General features: G+C 38.0%; 1 protein-coding gene and 1 pseudogene across 1 annotated transcript; one reads left to right on the top strand and one right to left on the bottom strand.

The window, feature by feature from the left end:
- Positions 1–6675, bottom strand: part of LOC122065876 — a 9120-nt pseudogene extending 2445 nt beyond the window's left edge.
- Positions 6676–14754: 8079 nt separating this feature from the next.
- Positions 14755–15967, top strand: LOC122065874. The gene is made up of 2 exons (XM_042629695.1): positions 14755–15332; positions 15455–15967. Exons 1-2 carry the CDS (start codon positions 15206–15208, stop codon positions 15769–15771), a joined length of 444 nt encoding a protein of 147 aa, XP_042485629.1. The 5' UTR covers positions 14755–15205; the 3' UTR covers positions 15772–15967.
- Positions 15968–21079: the final 5112 nt, after the last annotated feature.

Below are 21079 nucleotides of genomic sequence, written 5' to 3'. Positions count from 1 at the left end.
AATAACATCTACTCCTACAGTTTCACACCTCTCTCTCTCTCTCTCTCTCTCTCTCTCTCTCTCTACATTCATATAACATCTCAGGATTCGATATGGAAGATTAATTTTGGAGTTGAAGCTGCATACCTGGTCGAAGCTTCAGTTCATGCACAGGAACAGAGGCTGCTTCAATCCTTTAAGCTCTGCCAGAGGAAATTGATCCTGCAATCTTCTGTGGTGATCTGCTGAAATCAATAAGGAGTTCAAACAGAAGTTTTGCTGTTCGGTGGCAATGAAAGAGAGGAACTTCCTTAGGTAGATGGGAACTTACGCATCGCACCACCAACTACTTTACTAAAAAGAATTTCGATTCGATTCGATGGATTCCTACATGTCAAGCAATACCATTGTGAGGTTCGTGTCCATGGCAGCTGGTATTATTAACAAATGAATTCTTTTACGCTTCTTTAGGTTTATGCTGTCGTTTACGCTTCTTTTTCCCATATATTTATTGGCAACGGAACTCTGCACGCATTGGAGTATCTTCAACAATGGGTGGCATTTTGGTCCTTCTGTACCAACACCAATCTTAATATTTCTCATGCGATGGGCAAGGCTCTTTTTTCTTATATTTTTTTGTTCTTTTCATATAACATATTTTTTTTCCAATGAAGTAAACATTATAATTTCACATATGTAGTAAAAAATATACATAATAATGACATTTTATTAACAATGATGTAGTAATAAATCATTTTTAAATTATTTTTGAAAACTCTGTTATAGGTGAGTGCGGTAAAGTATACTCACTCATGGTAATCTCAACCATTGTTTTTTTTTTTTTAGTGGTAAACTCAACCATTTATTTACTTCCAGATAAATCTTAATCGTGCATTATTTTATATGCATTATCTTATAACTGGCACAACTGGTTTCTTCCAAACAAAGCTTTGGCGACTTACGAGAGGTTGGATCAGATCCTGATTCACATAAATGAAATCTATAACAAAGCTGGATTATATTTGTGTGAATCAAGATCGTACGAGAACCCGAACCTGATCCATGTTCTGGAATTTGGATCCTCCAACTCCATGAGGGTATGGGCAGATAGAGAGAATCCGGGCTCAAATGCTTGTTCATCATCTCCAAACTCTGGACCGAATGGTGAGGAAACGAAAGTGGGAACTTATACATACTTCCCAACTTTGATCATGGCTGTGACCCTTTAATAGAGCGCGGCTCTTCGCATTCTAGAGAGAATGAAAAGATTATGATAAGCTCGTCTCTCTTCTCCAAAGAATAGCAGACCCAAATCAGCATCAAACCTGCTTTGGCCCTCACTGGGTTTCCTGTGGAACGGAGAGAGTAGGCCGGGCAGGCAGGAATGGAGTCATTGAAGAGAGAGAGAGATCATCAACACCGATGGCCCTTGGTACACAATTCAACGGCTGAGATTGAACATTGAAGAATCAATGATTGAGATTAAACGTGACTGAGTATAACTTCACAGCCCTCAAGGGCTGCTACATCGAGGTGTCACAGAAATGATACAAAATTAATGTCTAATCATCCCTAGACAACATGCAAGAGAAGATGAAGTCATATACCTTCTCCACCTTCGGCCATCACATAGAAGGCTACCTAAAAGCAAGGACAAATCATCTTAATACTCAAGAGAATCTATAACGGGATCGATCTTGACCATCCACCTAATATCTTTCACAATAGTCTTGGAGTTGGCCACCACATTTATCTCTCCATAACAAAAAGTGATGTAGTACATCCATTTTTGCTGAAAATACCATGGAATCAGTTTTTCAGGGATACCGAACACCAAGCTTTCCTGTCATTTGAACCATAATGCATCATCTTAGTTTAACATTTGAGTCTTGACAAGTAAGATATACATAAGGTCCTCCACCCACATGACCTATCCATACCCAAATAAGTTTGCCAAGTAGCAAAAAAATAAAAGAAATTAAAAAACAAAAACAAAAACCAAGAAACCAAGAAAAGGCCTTTCGAGTGAGTGTAGCAAATGGTGAAACCACACCACCATTGCACTTTTAACCCTTTGTATTGGTAAAAGATGGGTAGGTTTCCTAGGGAGGTGTGGTGACCTATATTAATTAATCATATGGCCAACAAGAACTAATGAAAACTAAGGATAGAGTATAAAGTTTTCAAGAAAGTAAGAACTAGTAGTACAATAGCCCCAATTAGGGAAATTATGGTCCATGGGTTGTTGAAGTAGTCACGCTTCAGTGTTGCTCGCCACTTATGCCAACTAGTTCGATAATAAGCATTCACCTTCTGGAAAATTCTTACATAATAGAATTGTTGGAGACTACCACATGTCCATGCCCTGCTAAAGAAAAGGGATGCATCTTCTTCAGTGCTCAACCAGTTCTCTAGTATCCATTTCTCCCCTGGTAAGTGCACATCCTTTGATGAGTTCAAGAGACAGTCCAGAAGCACAACATAAGATGTGATTCGGCTGGGTAGAAAATGGTTACACTGTTAATAAGCAATGAGGTTCCCAAAGAGACGTTCTGTGCTTCCTTGGATTAGCAATGGTGGTATTTCCATCACCCCATTTTCAAATCTTTCATTCAGTATTTCTTCAGGGTTGCCCTTCCTGAATTTGACTCCAGCCTCTACAAGGTCTGTCACAGAAGGAATTACTTCCCAATACTAATCATTCTCCAATGTCACCTCTACATATGCAGAAGCTGAAATTATGTTGTTCCGTAGCAAGTCAAGTAAATGCTTTGTTTCACTTCTAGAGCTCAAGTTGGCACGAACTTCATTGGCATTATAGTATCAAAGAAACCAAGTGCAAGCTCAGCAAGGGAATGGCTTGTTTGTACAGGCACAGTTAGGTTGAACAGACATTCAAGAACAAACCAGGGGATTTGATTCTCAAGCAACATCAAGTCAACTCGCAAGTAAGTGTCCATCCAAGGTGTACTAGATATGGGATCATCTCTTTGTCCTCCTTCTATGCCATTTTTTTTTCCTGCGGAAAAGTTCCAAGATGAAACAACCATCAACCAACATCATTTTCACGAATTCATCACTGTCAAGGTCAATCAGTTCTTCCGCATAACACTCACGTGCACGTTCCTTCAACTGCCGAATGGCTTTGGTGAATATCTTTAAACTTGTACGTGGAGTTGGGGGCTTGAGAGAGGAGGCCATGCAAATACCATAGCTTGAATTCTTCCATGCTTTTTAGGTTTTCATGACCATGGTGGAAGGGGCCAATTGAGACTATATTAGGCGCAAAAGCACCTTCACTTTGTTGAGAGAGCACATGAGGAACTCTGAAGATACAAGCTCGAGAGGACAATGGAGGCTTAGGACAAAGCTTTGCTTCAATGGAAGATGCCAATACTTCATCCAGATCCATAGTTCTGTAATTTTTTTCCCAACTCTTCTGTCTTTTCTTCTCCTTGTTGAGGATGCTTGGTTGTATTTCTTGTATGCCTTCTCTCTGGATTAGGCCTGTTTCGGGAGTATTCTCCTTTTGCCTCTCTTTTCTTTCTTTTTCAATAAGGGTCTATTACCAATCAAAAATAATAACCCTAGCTTGTTGGGTCTTCAAGAGAGAATATGGCCCCAAAAAACCTGAAATGGAAGCAATGAACAGTTTTTGTAAATTCAATTATGTGAGAAATGTGTGGTATAAATTTGGTATAATCATTAAAATTGCAATAATTCATGTATTCAATTATATATCTTTTATGGGAAGAGGTTCGATATGCCACTAGTTTTCTTGGAGTTAGCAGCTCAACCAGTAAGGGGCTAGGACAAGAGCAGGGGGGAATTTTCAAGGGGGTGAGGAGAGGCTAGGCATACACACTACTGGGCACAGCATAGCGTACCCTGCCTTTACCCATCTTTTATTTATGTATTTTGCATATTAACACTTTCCATTAATGAAAAAGTATTACTATAAAAATGGTTCTCGTGACCTGCAAAATTTATAGGGTTTCTCACGATTAGTTCTACCATGTGATAGATTAGATGGGGCTGAAATGTTTTGTATAGGCAATCTCAAGCTCCTCAGCTCACATCTAATGTTTCAGACCACACAAAGTTGATCGAGTGACTAAATAAAGCATTGACAATTCAGGACTACCAAAAGGATGAATATCAATCCTTTGGCTATGGAGGGTGTGCTTGCTGGTACAGGATAGAGTCTGCTTGCTGGTACAGGATTGAGTATGCCAATGATATATATCCAATTTAGACCATCCCCTAGATATTTAATAGTCGGAATCGCTACATTATCCTTCTACTTGTCAAAAATACTAATGAACATATCAAGAAATTTTAGTAAGGAACATGACACCTTTATAGGTGTATTAATTAGAACTTGACAGCTTTTAATTTTCCCCAGTCCTATTCTCAAACGTTCTTTAAATCAAGGGTAAAAAGGAGTTTTCAAAAATAAGTGGAAATGGTAAGTTGATTTTCCCCAATCCTATTCTCAAACATTCACTATGTCATTATCAAAAAATGTCATTGTTGTGCATAATTTTCATGTATGCATGACCTTGGCTCAACGGTAAGATTGATTTATTGCTTCTAGTGGTCACAGGTTTAGGTTGGAAAACAACCTCTTTGTGAAGTGAGGGTAAGGTTGTATACATTATGGCATTTGCTAGACTTCATAGTGGCAAAACCCTCATGCATGTATTGGGTACGCTCTTTTTCTTTACATTGGAAAATGACATAATTTACCCTCATTTAAAAAAAAAAAAAGCTAATGTTACAAATTGACACCCTAAGAGGTGTTTATAAGAAAATACCTTTAGTAAAATCTAAGGACACTTCTATCTCATATATAACCGTTCAATATCAATGCAAAATACCAACAAACAAACAATGGAGTAGATAAACTTACAAATTTCACCATTTTGCTCGTCCTGCCATTCAAGTACTCTTCCATTGTGTGAGACTCAATCCCCCAATTTTCCCATCTCACCATCCCTTGAATCACCATCTCTTGCATACTTCACCTAATAACAAAGATGATAAAAATGGAGAAGGAAGATACCAACCTGCCCAAGGGGGCTTGAGGGAAGATAAGACCTTAAATAAAAGATCAGATCTCATTGGGAACATACTCGGATACACTGTCAACATACTAAAGTGAAGAAAATGTAGGCAAAAAAATAAAAATAAAAAAATCTCTTTGGACAAAAGTTGGGGTTGTGCCTAGACACAAAGATCAGCGAAATGATCACCCAACCCTATGACCGTTGATCTTGATGCTTTTAGATGCATTCCCATTGCCTCTACTTTGGTGGGCTCCTATACTCCCTGACAGAAAACATTCTCCCACAAAAGCATTTCGTGTAAATTGAGGCCGAAGAATCTTTTCCCAGCTTCAGTAGGAAGGCAAGAAAAAGTGGAAAACTTTAGGCGTGTCATGATAATCGAGGCCTAAAGAAAATCTAGTCTTTCAGCTTTACATCTTGAGGAAGAAAATTTGGGTTAGAGTCTGGAATCTGGATCAAGTTAACACGAGAATATTTTATTGTGATAAGACTCCCATGTATCCATCACAGAGACGTACGAGAGAACCTGATCCAAACTTGAAATTTATGCCTTCCGTGTGACCAAATGAGAAGCCTAGGCATAAAGCATATACAGAGACTTCGAGAGGAGACAAGGAAAAGCTGCTACAGTAGTATTCACTTTCGGTGGTTCTGGATTATTAACCCTGATCACTTTCGGTTCTAGATTACCCCCTTAAGATCGGAACCGTCTTAATTATCCAGAACCGACCTTGGATGATAACATAATTAAATATTACACAGAGATTAACCCTTTCACTTTCTATAACTAACACTCCGAATCCAAAATTAGAAAATCTTAGGTGAGGTGTGTGGATGATCCGTGACTCTGAGCAAAGTGGGTTTGACGGAGCTTAGAAGAATCTCTCTCTCTCTCTCTCTCTCAACAGGCATAACCATTCAGAATTTTATGTAGAAAAATTTGGCGTTGAACATGCATACCTGATCCAAGCTTGTGGGTTCAGAGGATTGAATCTCCTTCTGTGATCTGCTGAAATCATTGAGTTCCAACAGAAGACTAGCTGATGACTGCTACCATTTTGTGATGGAGAAAATAAAAAGGAGTGGCTTTCTTTGTTAAGTAACTGAGGTTTGGGAACTTGTGACACCGCACCCCACCTTCTTTTGTTCCCAATGGATGATGATGGTCCATACGACTGAGCTGACACCAGACCATATTTCTTGTATTTATGTATTTTTTTTCCTTATATTAGACTTAGATTGTAAATGGTTTCTCTTTGCCCAATTTGTGCTAATGTGGAGGACTCTATTCCCCATTCTCTTTTTTCTAACCCAAGGTTTCATTTTTATTTAACAGAATCATGTTTCATGTATGATGGATTTGTATACTATGGGTGGCATAGTTATTTCTATTCATGAGGGGTTCATCCGTGTGACTTCTGCAGTCTCGGGTGTAGTGGAGCTTGTTGCTGAAGTTTCCCCACTGAGAGAGAGCTCCTGTTGCTCATTTCATGGTCCCCACAAATGGTGCATGGCGTGCCTTGAATCATAAGGGAGGTCATGGTGTGGTCCAGATGCCCCAAAGGTAATTCCCACACTCTAAGGCTGTGTTTGATAGTCAAGAGAAGAGAAGAGAAGAGAAGAGAAGAAAAAAAAAGAAAAAAAAATACACTTTTTGTATTATTTCTTGGGTTAAGAATTTTTCTTTGCACTTGGTATGTCTTCACTCAAGAGAAGATTTTCATTTTCAAATTCAAAATTCCTCTTAAGAATTGTAAAATTTCCTTTTCTTCCCCAAAAAATTCACCAAAAACACAAGAAAACATAAGAAAATATGAAAACATAATAAGATAAAAATGAATGTCTCCCTTAAAATTGAATTTTTTTTTTTTTTTCTTTTCTTATCTTGATAACCAAACATACATACTCTTTTTATTTTCTCACCATTTCTTCTCTTTTCTTCTTTTTTCTTTTATTTTCTTTTCTATATTCTTTTTTCTTTTCTTTTCTTCTCTTCGCTACCAAACATAGCCTTAAGGTTGTCTTCATACTCATGGACAGTTTGAGATGGGGTGGGGAAGTTATCTGTAGGGGAGGGGATCTGGACTCTCCCTTACTCCTCTATATTCACCTTATATTTACTAAAGCATGTGTTTAGTTGCGTAAATCAAATGGTGCATGTATCGAATATATATGGTTGTCAACCTTTAGAGAGACATTCTTCTGAATTACCTATCTAATTGAAAAATCATTTGATTGCCGTGAGTCTAATACATGTTTTTTGCCTCCATAGAGGACATCTTCCACTTTTCCATTTTATACTAGGGCGTTAAAATGGCTGCTCAAATCTGAATATTGGTATTGACATAAACTCAGATTTGAGAGACATCTTTGTAATATATATATGGTAATGTAGAAAACGCAACCCTAAAAAGATGCAGAAGATAATGGAAAAACAAAACAAACAATGCACACGAATTTTACGAGGTTCGGAAAGGTTGCCTACGTCCCCGGTGAGATGAGATCCTGCTTCACTATCAATAGAGAATAGGGTTACAGCGCTCGTCCTCACACCTCTCAGTATTGCTTGCATTACAGAGAAAGAAACCCTCGCTACAAATATATAGCGAAAAAACCCTAATCCGAAAAGTACACAATTGCCCTCAAATAAAAAAATTTGAGCGGGGGGCTGCACCCCCGTACACCCCTTGCTATGCGGGGGGGCCTCCTGCCCCCTTGCAACCCCCATGGCCCGCTAACTGGCTAGTGGGACCGCCGTCCTGCCTGTCTAGGTGCTGCACCAGTACTCCCTGGATTAAACTGCAACGGAATACAAGACATCATACACCAACAAATCATTCATTGGAAGCAGTTGCTTATCTTATGAGGGTCATCCTAGTGGAACCAAACAACCCCAAATATTAAGAATTTTCATTCTAAAAAATGTCATCCAATTGATTTACCTAATCAATCACGCCCTAAAAGTTTTCTATCTTAAATTTTTTTTCTTATTTTGCGATGGAAAAACAAAAACAAACTCCTATGCCCATATTACCCATCCATCACCCCCACCCCCAACCCCCACCCCCCACCCCCCACCCCCCAAGACCCTCGTCCTCATCCTCTCTGTTATGAGTCCACATCCTCTGTAGCGAGTGATGAAGTGCGATGAATATTGGATGACTGAGAGCATCTGGACACGCGCCCTAAGGGGTTCTTAGCCACCCGATACTCATTGCATCGATACAATGGCTGCAAACGATTTTCACACCCCTGTCCCACCCGCTTTCCTTCTCCCTTGGTTTTTAGGTAAATCTTTCTTCACACTAGGAAAGAGAGGTGGGCTCAACACTGGGACACTGTCTTAAGTGTAGAAGTCAAGGTCTTGAATTCGGCAATAAGCAAGCATCGGATACTTTGACTCATACTCTATAGATGAAATGATGTCTCCAACATACCAACATAAGCCTTTTGGAGCTTATCAGTGACCTTGATCATGTTGTAGTGGTCTGCAAAGTTATCGTCTCTCTGCCATTAATTCATGCTTGTCACTTCATAAATTCACCTCCATTGAAATTGGAAGAATTCCACCACACACCACCTCCCCCTCCCCCATGCCCCACCGCCCACCCCCACACCACCCCACACCCCACCACAAAAAAAAAAAAAAAAAGAAATAATGAAGAAGCAAACTTCAGGTTTTTTTCCCTTTGATTTCTCTTCTTTCAAAATTTTTAATTTTTTCCCCCTTTCCCTTTGCCTTGTTTTGACTGCTCGAATTGGATAGAGAAGAGATCAGAACTTAGCTTCTACACTAAAAATCATCATAAATAAAAGATAAGTCAAAATGATAACAAAATCAGACGAGAAAAACATGTGGGGAGGGGGACAATGCTCCCTGGTCGTTTGACCCTTGCGCCAGAACGACAAAATGGAAAAAGCCATATAAACGTCTCTTTGACAACAAGAACACAATACTGAGAATACAAAAAATAAAATCAAACAAATAGATGCGAATATGGGTGACAGAACCTCCAGAGTAACACTTTCATTGCATTACCTTAATCAGTTGTAAGAGATCAAAAAACATAACAAAAAAATGGAGGTACATAACAGCGGAAATGAAAAATGGACCAAATTGAAAAGTAATTTCAAAATTAGAGAGGACCAAGTAGAAGCAAGGAGAGATAGAGAGAGTGAATAGCGAGGGAGAGAACTTACAGTCTTACAACTGAAATATCCAAAATTGGATGTTTCAACTAACTTACAGTCTCCTCATTCCTCCACTCAACTCTTCTTCTGCCCTTGTTTTTTTAGTTGTTTCTTACACTTGGATGGGTGGATGGAGTGAGGGAAAGGAGATGGGGCATGGGGTGGTGGCAATTCGTAAGAGGGCTATGGGAGGAGAGAGGGTTGGGCAGGATTAGCAAAGAGGAGGTAGGGGAGGGAGGATGAGAACATGGATGAGGAGAGATGGGGATAGGTACGTAGGGGGATGGGTTTTACCTCAATAGAGGGTGTGGATTTTAAAATACCACGAGATAAAGAAAGTTGGAACTTTGCTTTTTGGGGGGACACTACAAGAAAAGTGGTCAATGGTGGCGTTTTTAAATGCCGCCTTAGAGTGCGCAAATGTCGCTATATGGCTATGGCGACATTTATGGCAAATTCCGCCCAAACGCCGCTATATCCACCACCGCAAAAGAACTACGACGTATTTTGCAAATGGCACCGTAAAATATCTTCGACGTCGTTTATTTATAAATGCCGCTAAAATACTTCGACGGCGTTTATTTATAAATGCCGCTAAAATACTTTGGCAACGTTTATTTATAAACGCCGCTAAAATACTTAGGCGACGTTTATTTATAAATGTCGCTAAAATATTATATACAACGGCATTTATTGTAACGCCACTAATGTGTTACATCCGCCTTTATAAGTAGGTATTCCAGCGTAATTAACTAATGAAGGCGGGTGCATATAGTGGCGTTTAGTAATAAACGCCGCGAAATATAATTTTTTATTTTCAAACAAATAAACGTATAGTGGCGTGTGTTAATAAACAGCTGAACGCCACTACAAGAAATGTTTTTTATTTTAAAGCAAAAGACCTATAGTGTCGTTTATTGGTAAACGCCGCTATTTATTTATTTTTTTTCATTGTTACATATTATTGTCCATTTATCACTGAAGCAAATGCTTACATTTCTTGTTCTCATTCTGTATATGAATAAAAACTAATTGATTTATTCATTCGAAAAAAAATTAATAGATTTTCACACGACAATACACAAGAATCTGATAAAAGGTTATCCATTCCCTACACAAGTTAAGTTGGAAAAAAGCATGTAACAAACTAGATTGTCATCTTGAAGATAACAAAATCCAATATCCATAGATAATACTCAATTTTAAAAAAAATAAAAAATAAAAAATATCTATAGCTCACAAGCTAACAGTAACATAATAAGTTTTTCAAAATAAATGTTCACACATCATGGTAGTTAGTCAATCCCCGAGTCGTACTTTGCATCATCATCAGAGGATATAAGTGGAGGACAAATTCCATGCAAGTACCTGAAAAAAAAATGAAAAATATTAATCAAGTTGTTATTAAAGATCTATAAAAGTTTCAAATATTTCACAAGTAAGATCGAATAGACTGATGCACACCAAGATAACTTACATACGAAAAATTACAGAACCAAAAGACATGCAGTCAGGGTGACAGTAGAGAATAGAGATAGTAGACGAAAACCAATAAAGAAAATATCAACACAGCAGATCTACATTCCATTTGAAAAAAATTTGCACTTCGAATGATTAAATCCTGACAATCCCACTCCCTGCACGTTCAGATTACTGTCATATGGCTTCACGAACAAGGATATAAATTAAAAATGCAGTAACAAAGACATAAATCATACAACTACATCAATTACGAACATCCGTAACAGATCGACAAAGAAGAGTCACCTCTCTATTCATCAGGATCTCAACGATTACATAATCAGATAATCATAGAGGAAAACGAACCGAAAGGAGTGAAACATTCACATTTGCAGAAAAGGTAAGAACAGAAAAACCATAACCTTTCCAATCTTCAATATATGGCATGTTTGAAATTTTTTAATTTTTTCTACTCATATTTTCTTCCAGATTGATACTGCATCTGTCTTGTAAGAAGCAATTGGGTATATAAAATTTCTCCAATAGCAAGTGCAGGTAATTAATTGCATAATCCATATTTCTCCTACTTTATGTAATAAGAACAAATGGTTCAGACCAGGTGCCTTGGAGCTGGACCCTTAAAGGTTGGACCTCTGTCAGTGCCAATAGAGCTAAAATGGGGTTCAACCAACTGACCTATTATAAATCAATTTGCATAGCTTGGGCTATGATTTTTATCCCGAAGAGTGAGTTAGGGTTAGAAAACACTAACCACGGTTCAGAGTTGGGTTGGACCTAGGATTGACCCTAGGATTTTAGTGTCGTGGCTGCCACCTCAAATGGTAAGAAGCGAATTGAACCAGGGTACTACAAGCCAAGAGAAGATGACTTAGAAAGCGATACTCGGAGCCAAATTACAAGTGAGCATGAGTTTTGCTGAAACCAGCACAAATAACAAATAACAAATCAAAAATTAAAATGGGGAAAGGAAAACATTAGGATTCTAGAATGAGCTATGAAAGCTCTCATGATAGACCACGAACAAATATTAAAGAAAAATAAAATAAAAGGATGAAGGAATTAGTTGGAGTTGCAGCGGCATGTCAGTCGCAAAATATCATCTATGGATGTTAAGCAGCCTAGGATCACATCGTTGAATTTGTTGAACCAAACTCAAGCCCTCATCAGACTGTGATACTGCTTACACAGGACTGGGTTAGTCCGAGACGGAAACTCTCATGCGATGGCCCCAAGAAATTAGGTGCAGTGGCGAAAGTTTGTTCACGGGACCTTGCTTCTCATGCGGTGGCCGCAAGAAATTAGGTGCAGTGGCGAAAGTTTGTTCATCGTATTATAATTTATGGGGGCATTTCATCAAGAAAAGCTTAAATTTTTTTTTTTTTTATAAATTGTGGCATTTAGTAGGAAATGTCCTTAATGTTATTATGTGTATAGTAAATACTCATATGTAAAGCGGCATTTGTTACTAAATGCCTCAAATATTTAGCGTTTGGTAATAAAATGCACCCAATAGGATTATGTACTGCCTCAAATAGTCTTATATACCATAGCGTTATGAAATAAATGCCGCCAGTAGGATTATATATTACAGCATTTTCCGATAAATGGCTCCAAATACTCATATATGCAGCGGTATTTATTACTAAACGCCTCAAATATTCTTATATACTATAGCATTATTTCGCGAATAGGATTATGTACTACAACATTTTCTAATAAATGCCTCCAAACACTCATATATATGACGGCATTTATTACCAAACGCCTCAAATAGTATTATCTACAACGGCGTTATGAAATAAACGCCACCAATAAGATTATATACTGCAGCATTTACTAATAAATGCCTCGAAATACTCATATATATGGCGGCATTTATTACTAAATGCCTAAAATAGTCTTATATACCACAGCGTCATGAAATAAGCACCGCCAATAGGATTATATACTACAGCATTTTCCAATAAATGCCTCCAAATACTCATATATACGCGGCATGTTTATACAAAAATGCCGCTTATTGTGTTATATAAGACGGATTTTACTGGAAAACGCCGTTGAATGTTTATATTTAACGGAATTTGTAAGAAACGCCGCCAAAGGCCTTCACTCAAGTGCCGCCATTGACCACTTTTCTTGTAGTGGGAATTAGAAAAGAAGTTCATGATAGAAAACTTTGAGTACATATAGGGTGAGTATCAGGGAGTGATGGTATTTGCCCCAAAACTTTATTTATTGCAAAATTTCTATCACTTCCATTTAGTTTTTCACATTTACCCAAACTCTCCTATTCAAACTTTTACATCTAATTTCCACCAAAAAGTAAACTCTTACCTCCCTTTCTTCCTTGGGTATTTTAAAATATCAATCAAGAGAAAGTTCACAAAAGACAATGTAGCCCCCGCACCAGTGTGGGGACCAATGGGAGCACACATTGAAGCATCGACAACAAAAGAAATTCTATTTTTCAATGGTCGAGCAGTCATTTTGCCTCTTCCTATGTCTGGGTGTAGAAGCCATGTTGCGTTCTAAGCTTCTTTTTCACTCTTTCCCTTATCTTAAATATTTCTCCTTTATTAATAGAAATAGGACCCACGTCAGAGTTCTCCATCTTAGGTATAATTGCTGTCATATCCCTATACTTTACTTATACTTACTAGAACACCCCTGATGCAACTTCAACATACAGATTGACTAAAAAATATTTTTCAAATTTGATTTACATAATGGATTCGACTTCCAAAGATTAACTTGGACTTGCTAGTTTGTGAATTTGCCTTTGTGATCGTATGAAGGTGCCTTTTTTCTTTGGAAAAACAAACCCAGTATGGTCCATTTGATACAGATTCCTGACAAAGAGAAAGAAAGCAAACCCGTGAATAAATGGTCCATGGAATATGAACAGAAATACTAAGCATAATTACTCCTAATTCCAACCAGCAGAAGTTGCTTTAATTATCAGTTTGGCATGGCTTCATCTTCATGCATGTCTTCCTCAAAAGAATCTACCCCCACCTCTCTCCCTGTGGTCCCATTTTCTCATCATCTTTCTCTTCTCAAACCACTTCTTACCAGAGGCATTAAAAAGATTTCCAATAAAATGATCAATTATTAGAAAGGAGCAGCAGAGTATGGGCTTGGTAAGGTCACCATCATTAATTTGGAATGAAATGGCAACTGCACTAATAATGTTCCTTCATTTTGGAATAGACACTTTCACTGATTTAGAATGGGGGACCGCTCATGAGAAACCATCTCTGTTCAACCTAACAGGACTCTGACTCCCATCAATGGGTCTGTAGAGAATGGATCCGCTGCTCGAATAGGTAAGTATCCAACATTTGTTTTATTTTTTGTCATTACATTAGTGAAGTGAGGTATATTTGAAAACAAAAAGGACAAATATTGAATGTTCACCATACGATTAGGTGATCATACAAACATTGGATCCAATCTCGGTCTGTAAATTATAGTGCCTTGAATTTGAAGCCAGACGGCATCCATGACTTTAAGAAAGATGGAGAAAAACAAGGTTTGAAATTGAAGGAAAGGACAAGAAGGTGGGGCGCCCCCTAGTGAGAAAAATGGAGGGAGGGACAAAGAGGTCAGGGCAGGGGAGGGGAGGGTTTGCAAAAGGGGGTTCAGGTGGGGAAGAGGTGATGTGAGAGCTGCAGGAAGAGTGAGAGGAGGGGTGGATGCATGTCCCTACTGGTTGTTTTAAGGATTTTTCTTTTCTTTTGGTCTATTCAAAGAAGATTCTAGGGGTTGCCTTTCTCAGTATCTTTACGTTTTTTTTTTTTTTTTCTTATTACATATAAATTACTTATAAATAAAACAAAAAAGAGAAAAGATTGGGAATGCCAGTGGATTACCAAGGAGTAAGGTATGCTAGCATTTATACTTACTACTAATGGCTAATGGGGCCGTTGCTTTTTCATCCCTTCGCTGGGTTCAACGTCAAATTATTCAAACAAGAAGAGGTTGTATTTTTAAGAAAAAATATAAATGCTGGGTTCCCTTTGCTCAGACATAGTAGGGCGCGAAAAGACAATGCTGCCTTGCCCGGTCCACACAATGTTGAAGATGCGGAGTGTTCCTAGTTCCCTTGCATTGGCTAAGCACTGACGTTTACCTACGGTAGTTGGATGATGTTATTTTTGGATTGGGATCCTTTCCAATATTTACGACCCTCAAATGATTCATCCAAAGGTTGGAAAAGCTTAGACACACATTTTCAAGTGTTGAGATGTGTTTGAGATGTGTGACCAAGCCCATGCGGCCCTTAGCCCTTGGAGGGAGCCTGATCCGTTCTGTTTTCCCCAATAAGTACCTCACGCGCTACTTCTTCTCTAAACTTCCAATCCCTAAAAAGTCTTTGAGGAAATTCAGGAGAAGGTAAAGACGAAGACTTGTTCTTGACTGGTAAATTGATAGGGGAAAGCTATTGGAAGAAGATTATTGTCATCGTTTGCAGTAGCAGAGATATGACAAAAGGTGTTTCGGGTGACAAAATGGAAGCTTCCGGCGATTCCGCTTCTCTTTTCAAAGATACTCAGCTAGTTGGTTGGTGGAAGAAGCTCATGGAGCTCTTATGGTTCTGCGTCTCTAATGGTACTTCTTCTTCTTCCTCTTCTTTCCTTTTAGGGTTTGTTTTTACAAATGGTAAGAAAAAGAAAAAAGAAAAAAGAATAGAGGGGTAAAATCTGATCAGTTTGACTGTTGGGCTGTTTCAGTATTTTTAATTTATATTCAGGAGATGTTCACGAAGCTGGTAAGAGATCAGATTGAGGGAAGGTCTGAAGTAAGTTCAAGAGCTGGTGGTGTTTCTCCTCCATTAGCATCTGGATCTGGTACCACACTCAAGTTTCAGACGGTTAAAAATGGTGTTCAAGAAAATCTAAATGAGGGAAGGGTCAAAATTGGAAACATTGGGCCAGCTATTCCATCTCATCTAGCTTCAATTCATGCGTCGATGGAGTTTCAGACTGCTGAGGAAGGTATTCAACACAATGGAAACTCTGGCGATGTCGAGCTATGGAATTGGGGTTGAAGCTCATAAAATGCAGAGTCATTATCAGAGATAGGCCCAGTTTACTGTTCTCTGTCTTGTCACTACCTACTTTGTTTTACTTTTGTATTTTTGCTTTTTTTTTTTTTTTTATGTACACCTCTAGCTACTTTGTTGTTGCTTCAATTCTGACTATTTTTTTTTTTTAAATAGTTATTATGTAACTGGTTTATTGGCTTATCTTTTCCACGTTGGAAAATCAGCTTTTGTGACCCTACTCGTCATTTTAAACACTTGATGATTCGGAATTAGTCACAAAAAATCAGGTAAGTGATATCAAATTTTCTCCTCTACTCGTTTTGATTATCGTTTTTCTCAAGTAATTTAAATAAATAATTAATTAATAAATTAAATGAGACAAGATAAAATAAAAGTGTTTGTTTTTTAATTTTTTTAATTTTCTTTTGTCGTCTTTTGAATACGAGTGATAAAGATGACTTTGAGATGTGGTCATGAATCATGATTTTTTAATAAAAATTGAAAAATTTTCTTGAACCACTCTTAAAATTCTCCACAATTTCATGTTACCTATAAAAATGAAAGAAATATCTATCGTAGCTTTAATTTGTAACACCGTTAATTAAAAACGTGTAATGATTTTTTTACCCTTCTACTTAACCTTTAAAAAGAGCTTGTTTTTTACCATTCACCTTTGCATAACTCATCCGTGACCCGAGCAGGGATGGTCTAGTAAAACGGTACAAGCAGCAGCTGCAGTGGTAGCTCATACCATCGCACTCAACTCAGCCAAGGCACTACTAACAACATCATTTGGAGAGCTCATACCGCCACAGTTAGTTCATCCACGACCCGAACAGCAGGGGTAGCGGTGTCGAGGAAACAGATTCTTCTCTTGTACAAGAGATCGAGAAATTTTAAATAGAAGAACCATCATTTTTCCTCACCGGATTAAGTAGTTCAAAGGAACAATAAGATTGGATATTTGGCATTCAGTTTAAAAGATGCATAATTTAGATAATGAATCAAAACTACTTCGAACAGAGATGGTCAAATCTTCTTCGTCCATAGCTGTTTTCTTTTCTCTCTTCCTCTTCCTCTTCCTCTTCCTATTTTCTTCGCAGGTAATTGGAGCAGGCGTTTAGGGGTTGCCGGTGCTACTTCACTTTGCAGATAGAAGAGATTATTTTACTAATTACGGTCTAGAGCATAAAGGTAAGTTTAAATACTCATAAGGGTAGTTTGACCATTAAGATAATATGAGACTGCTGACATCATTATTTAACGATTTAATTCTGACATAATAGAGTTATTAGAAATTTTCTGATGAAAATAAAGGATATACAAGATCTTATTTTCATTTTTTGGGGTTACATGAAATTATGAAAATTTTTAAGGGTGGTACAAGAAAATTTCTCATAAAAATTTATATGTATATGCTCAATAATCAATAGACTCATTATAGAATACCTCAGACATACATTTAACATCACTAAAATATATTTTGACGGAAGAGAGTCTAAAATAACTTCTAGAGATGCTATTTCTCCTTCTCCACCTCCATTATTAGCGTCTACCTCCATTATTAGCATCTGGATCATCTGTTTTAAAAGTTAAATTTCAAACAGTTAAAAAAATGGTGTTCAAGAAAATCTAAATAAGGGAAGAATCAAAATTTGAAACATTGGACCAGGTGTCCAATTTTATCCAGTTCATATGCCTGCAATGCTGGAGGCTCAGACTGTTAAGAGAGCTATTCAAAGCAATGAGAACTCTAGTGATGTTGAGATGTGGCATTAGGGTTAGCTGAAGCAGAATTCCATCATCACGGAGTGTGATGGTAGTGATATGGGTAATGGGGCCGGGAACAGTGAAGGCTAGTTTCGAATCTTCATCAAATACAGGGATTATGATGACAGTTAGATGTGTGGTTTTCCTTCATCATGGCTAGAGGAAAATTTCCTCCAATAAATAATGGAGGAGCTCCAATACTACTAATCCTCAAACCATATCAAACCTTTGTTATTTAGTTCTTTCAATAACCCTTGTAAAAGGGACAGGGATTCTCTTTCACACGACACGCGGTGTAGTGCAAGTTTAAGAGCTGGCAGCACCTCAGGCTACGCATCTATGCCTTGGCGGGTTGCGTGTTTGAAGGCTTCCAACTTTTAGATCTGTGCTACACGATGTGGCGCGCAACAGAGAAGCCCGATTACTCTAAAATGTACTTTTTCTTCCTCTTGTTTTCTTGTTATTTATTTATGAGAAATTTGCAGTGCCACCCCCTAGAGAATGCCACTATTATAAGAATATCCCCTCTATTTCATCAAATTAGACTCAGAACCTTATCGTCAATCATTGGTAAATGAAGAGTTAAAATGACCGTTATACCTTATTCACTAAAACTCACGTTTTAACCCAAAATTCATTAATGGTGTTTCCACCATCGCCGGAATCACAAAAGAAGAGCTCGAGACCGCCATTGAAGTCCTTCAATTGGAGGGCTATAATCTCTTTGGTAATGCCATTGAAACCTCTGATATTCAGTACGAGCTCTTGGACGGCGCCGGCAAAGAGAGAACCAAAACGATGCATTCCACAATCATCCACAGATACACAGCTGAGACCCAAATAGAGAAAGAGCCAAGGAGAAGAAGAAGGAGAAATGCTACGTTTGTGTTACAGACCACTGGAACAATGCTTCGGCGGCCTATGAGGGGAAGACGGACCTTTTTATTTATTATTATCATGTTTGTTTGCAGCAATTGATGGATTCAATGGTGGAAACTGGAAAGTAGAAATTTATGTGGGTTAGGGTTTCATTTTTTATTCAATTCTGAGGCTTTGTGGCTAGGTGAATTTTGGATTTGAAGGCGAAGAAAACGAGAGACATCTTCCCACTTTGATCCGGCTCAATTTAATGGTTATATGAGCTTGGTTAGCTTGATTGCATTAAAGAATTGAATCTCACTGAGAATGGGATCTCATTTGGACTTCAAGAACATTGGCGATGGACAGCTACAGGAAGGAAGTGGTGTTGGTGTGGGAAGGCTACCGGGAAATTTTCCACTAACACGACAATCTTGTCTTTATTCGTTGACCTTCGATGAGTTTCAGAACATAATGTGTGGCCTTGGAAAGGATTTTGGCTCGATGAATATGGATGAATTCCTCAAGAAAACCTGGGCTGTTGAAGAGACTCAAGCCATGGCAGCTTCTAATCCTTGGGGAGACTAGCGCAGCAACCCACCGTCACGATCTCTATTTAAATCGCAGATGCACAGATGGAGAATCAAATCTGGGACCGTGCGCCTATCCACACAATCCACAATTCGCCCTAACCATCCGGGCAACCCATGGATGGGTCAGACGACCCTTTTCATCATCTTCAAATTCCGATAAACAAACGGCGAATTCTAGTGCTTCACCACTATGAGTAGCGGTGGAATAAACAAAAGTGGGGAGGGATTTGATGACGGATTCATCTAGATTGCAAGGCCGATTAATACACTGGTTAATGATTAACTCATCTGACCTAGAAAGGGGTGCGGGGGAGGGGGGGAGACTCAATCAAAAGACCGTTGATGAAGTTTGGAGAGACTTGTTAAAGAAAGACATAGTAACTTATTACATGGGTATTTTAGGTACTTCATATTTAGTAAGGACATTTTGGTATTTTAAAAAATATAAAGTAGCTGACATCAGCATATAAGGTATATTCTTTAACAGTGACTGACGGTAGGTCTAAATCTAATTTGATGAAACAAAGGGGGCATTCTTATAATAGTGGCATTCTCTAGGGAGTGACCCTGTAAATTTCCCTTTATTTATTTATTTTAAATCCATATTTAGATTCCTGGACTTTTCATCTGATTAGTTAACTCTTGGGATTTTTCAGTATTTGATCTTATTCGCGAATAACAGTGGAGGTTCATAGTTCAGACTGTTGTGGGAGGTCATATTCAAATCAATGAAAATTAGGACGATGTCCATATAGGGAATGTTAATTGAAACTATAGAATGAAATCCATACTAAGTAGAGCCTTGGTCTAATTTGTGGTCATTTTAATTGTCAATGAATTTTATGCTTACTATGTAAAGAAGACCTCATGAATGCGCCAAGAGCCTACTTGATAGTAGGTGAGGCAAACATCGCTGGAGATGGGTTTTGAGTTATTATTGTTGAGGAAATATGATCTGGTAGAGGATTCCTTAGCCGGCCCGTGTGACTAATCAGACCAAAGACCTGGATATCTGTCGTTAAAAAAAAAAAAAAAAAAAAAAAGAAAAGAAAAGAGGATTGCTTGGCCGGTGCATTTCTGGTAAATGCCAATGGAAGATTACTAGACAGGGAAGCTATGGGAGAAGATGTGTTCTGGGCCTGGGACATCTACAGGTGCCACTGTAATTATCTTTAAGAGACTTGACTTGATTTACCCCAAACGGGGTTGGCCCATTGATGGTTCATTGGGTAAGGTGTCTCAAAAAGCGTGTAGGAGATGATTTCAATATGAAGGTAAACTGTAGGGAATGTAAGATTTCTTATTAGGTGGGCTAGCATAGTCAAAGATTTGTTTCCAAAACCGATTTAGTGGTGTTGACTAAAGATGGAGTAAGCAGAAAGAATCCAATATTATTGGTAAGTGATCTCTATGGAGATATTGGATTCTATTAGCACACCTTAATGGTATGAAATATTTATTTCTATGTGTGGACCTAAGGTATTGTTTCCTTAATGGGGAGGAAACCCTAATTTTATTGCAGGGTTGGTCCCTACCCTCACCCCGATATATAGTTATCACTGACCCATTAAGTGAAGCTAACAATCAAAAACATAAGGGAAAGAGGGTAGACCAGACCAACATTGATCGTGTTATACAAGGAGCATACAAGAAGACATTGAGGAATTCTTATTCTTTAACCATGGATTCAGGTATGCCTAAAACGTGTAATTTATAGTGTTTGTCGTGCATGCTTATCGATCTTCATGAATCGTTCCGTATCAGTTTTCTATCAATGGTATCAGAGCCTCGTTCATGAAAAATCGATCGGTTGTACCACCAGTAATAAATATCAATTTTTTCTCCTTCAGTCGTTTTGTTTTGAAGAAACGAGAAAAGTAATATATTATATATTATTACTAAAGGATAGAATTGGTAAAGTTAAATTAAAAAAAAAAGTGACAATGAAAAAAGCAAGTACAGTTTTGTTTTTTTTGTTTGTTATAAAAAAAAAATCCCTTGATTTGGGGGAACCGTACGGTTTGGTTGCTTTATTAAAAAAAAAAAGGTTGACAAAAGCAACCGTGTTGCTGCTTTTTATGGTTTGATTT

The sequence above is a fragment of the Macadamia integrifolia genome, unplaced genomic scaffold, assembly GCF_013358625.1.
Source record: "Macadamia integrifolia cultivar HAES 741 unplaced genomic scaffold, SCU_Mint_v3 scaffold2132, whole genome shotgun sequence".
Lineage (NCBI taxonomy): Eukaryota > Viridiplantae > Streptophyta > Magnoliopsida > Proteales > Proteaceae > Macadamia > Macadamia integrifolia.
Note: the sequence above shows the minus strand (reverse complement) of the source record. Positions and strands in the feature narration are given on the sequence as shown.

What these genes read in the sequence shown, in the direction of transcription:
- LOC122065874 (XM_042629695.1), top strand. Translation starts at nt 15,206, where the DNA reads ATGACAAAAGGTGTTTCGGGTGACAAAATGGAAGCTTCCGGCGATTCC. An exon ending in ATGGTTCTGCGTCTCTAATG is followed by an intron (nt 15,333 to 15,454) that starts GTACTTCTTCTT and finishes GGGCTGTTTCAG; the next exon opens with TATTTTTAATTTATATTCAG.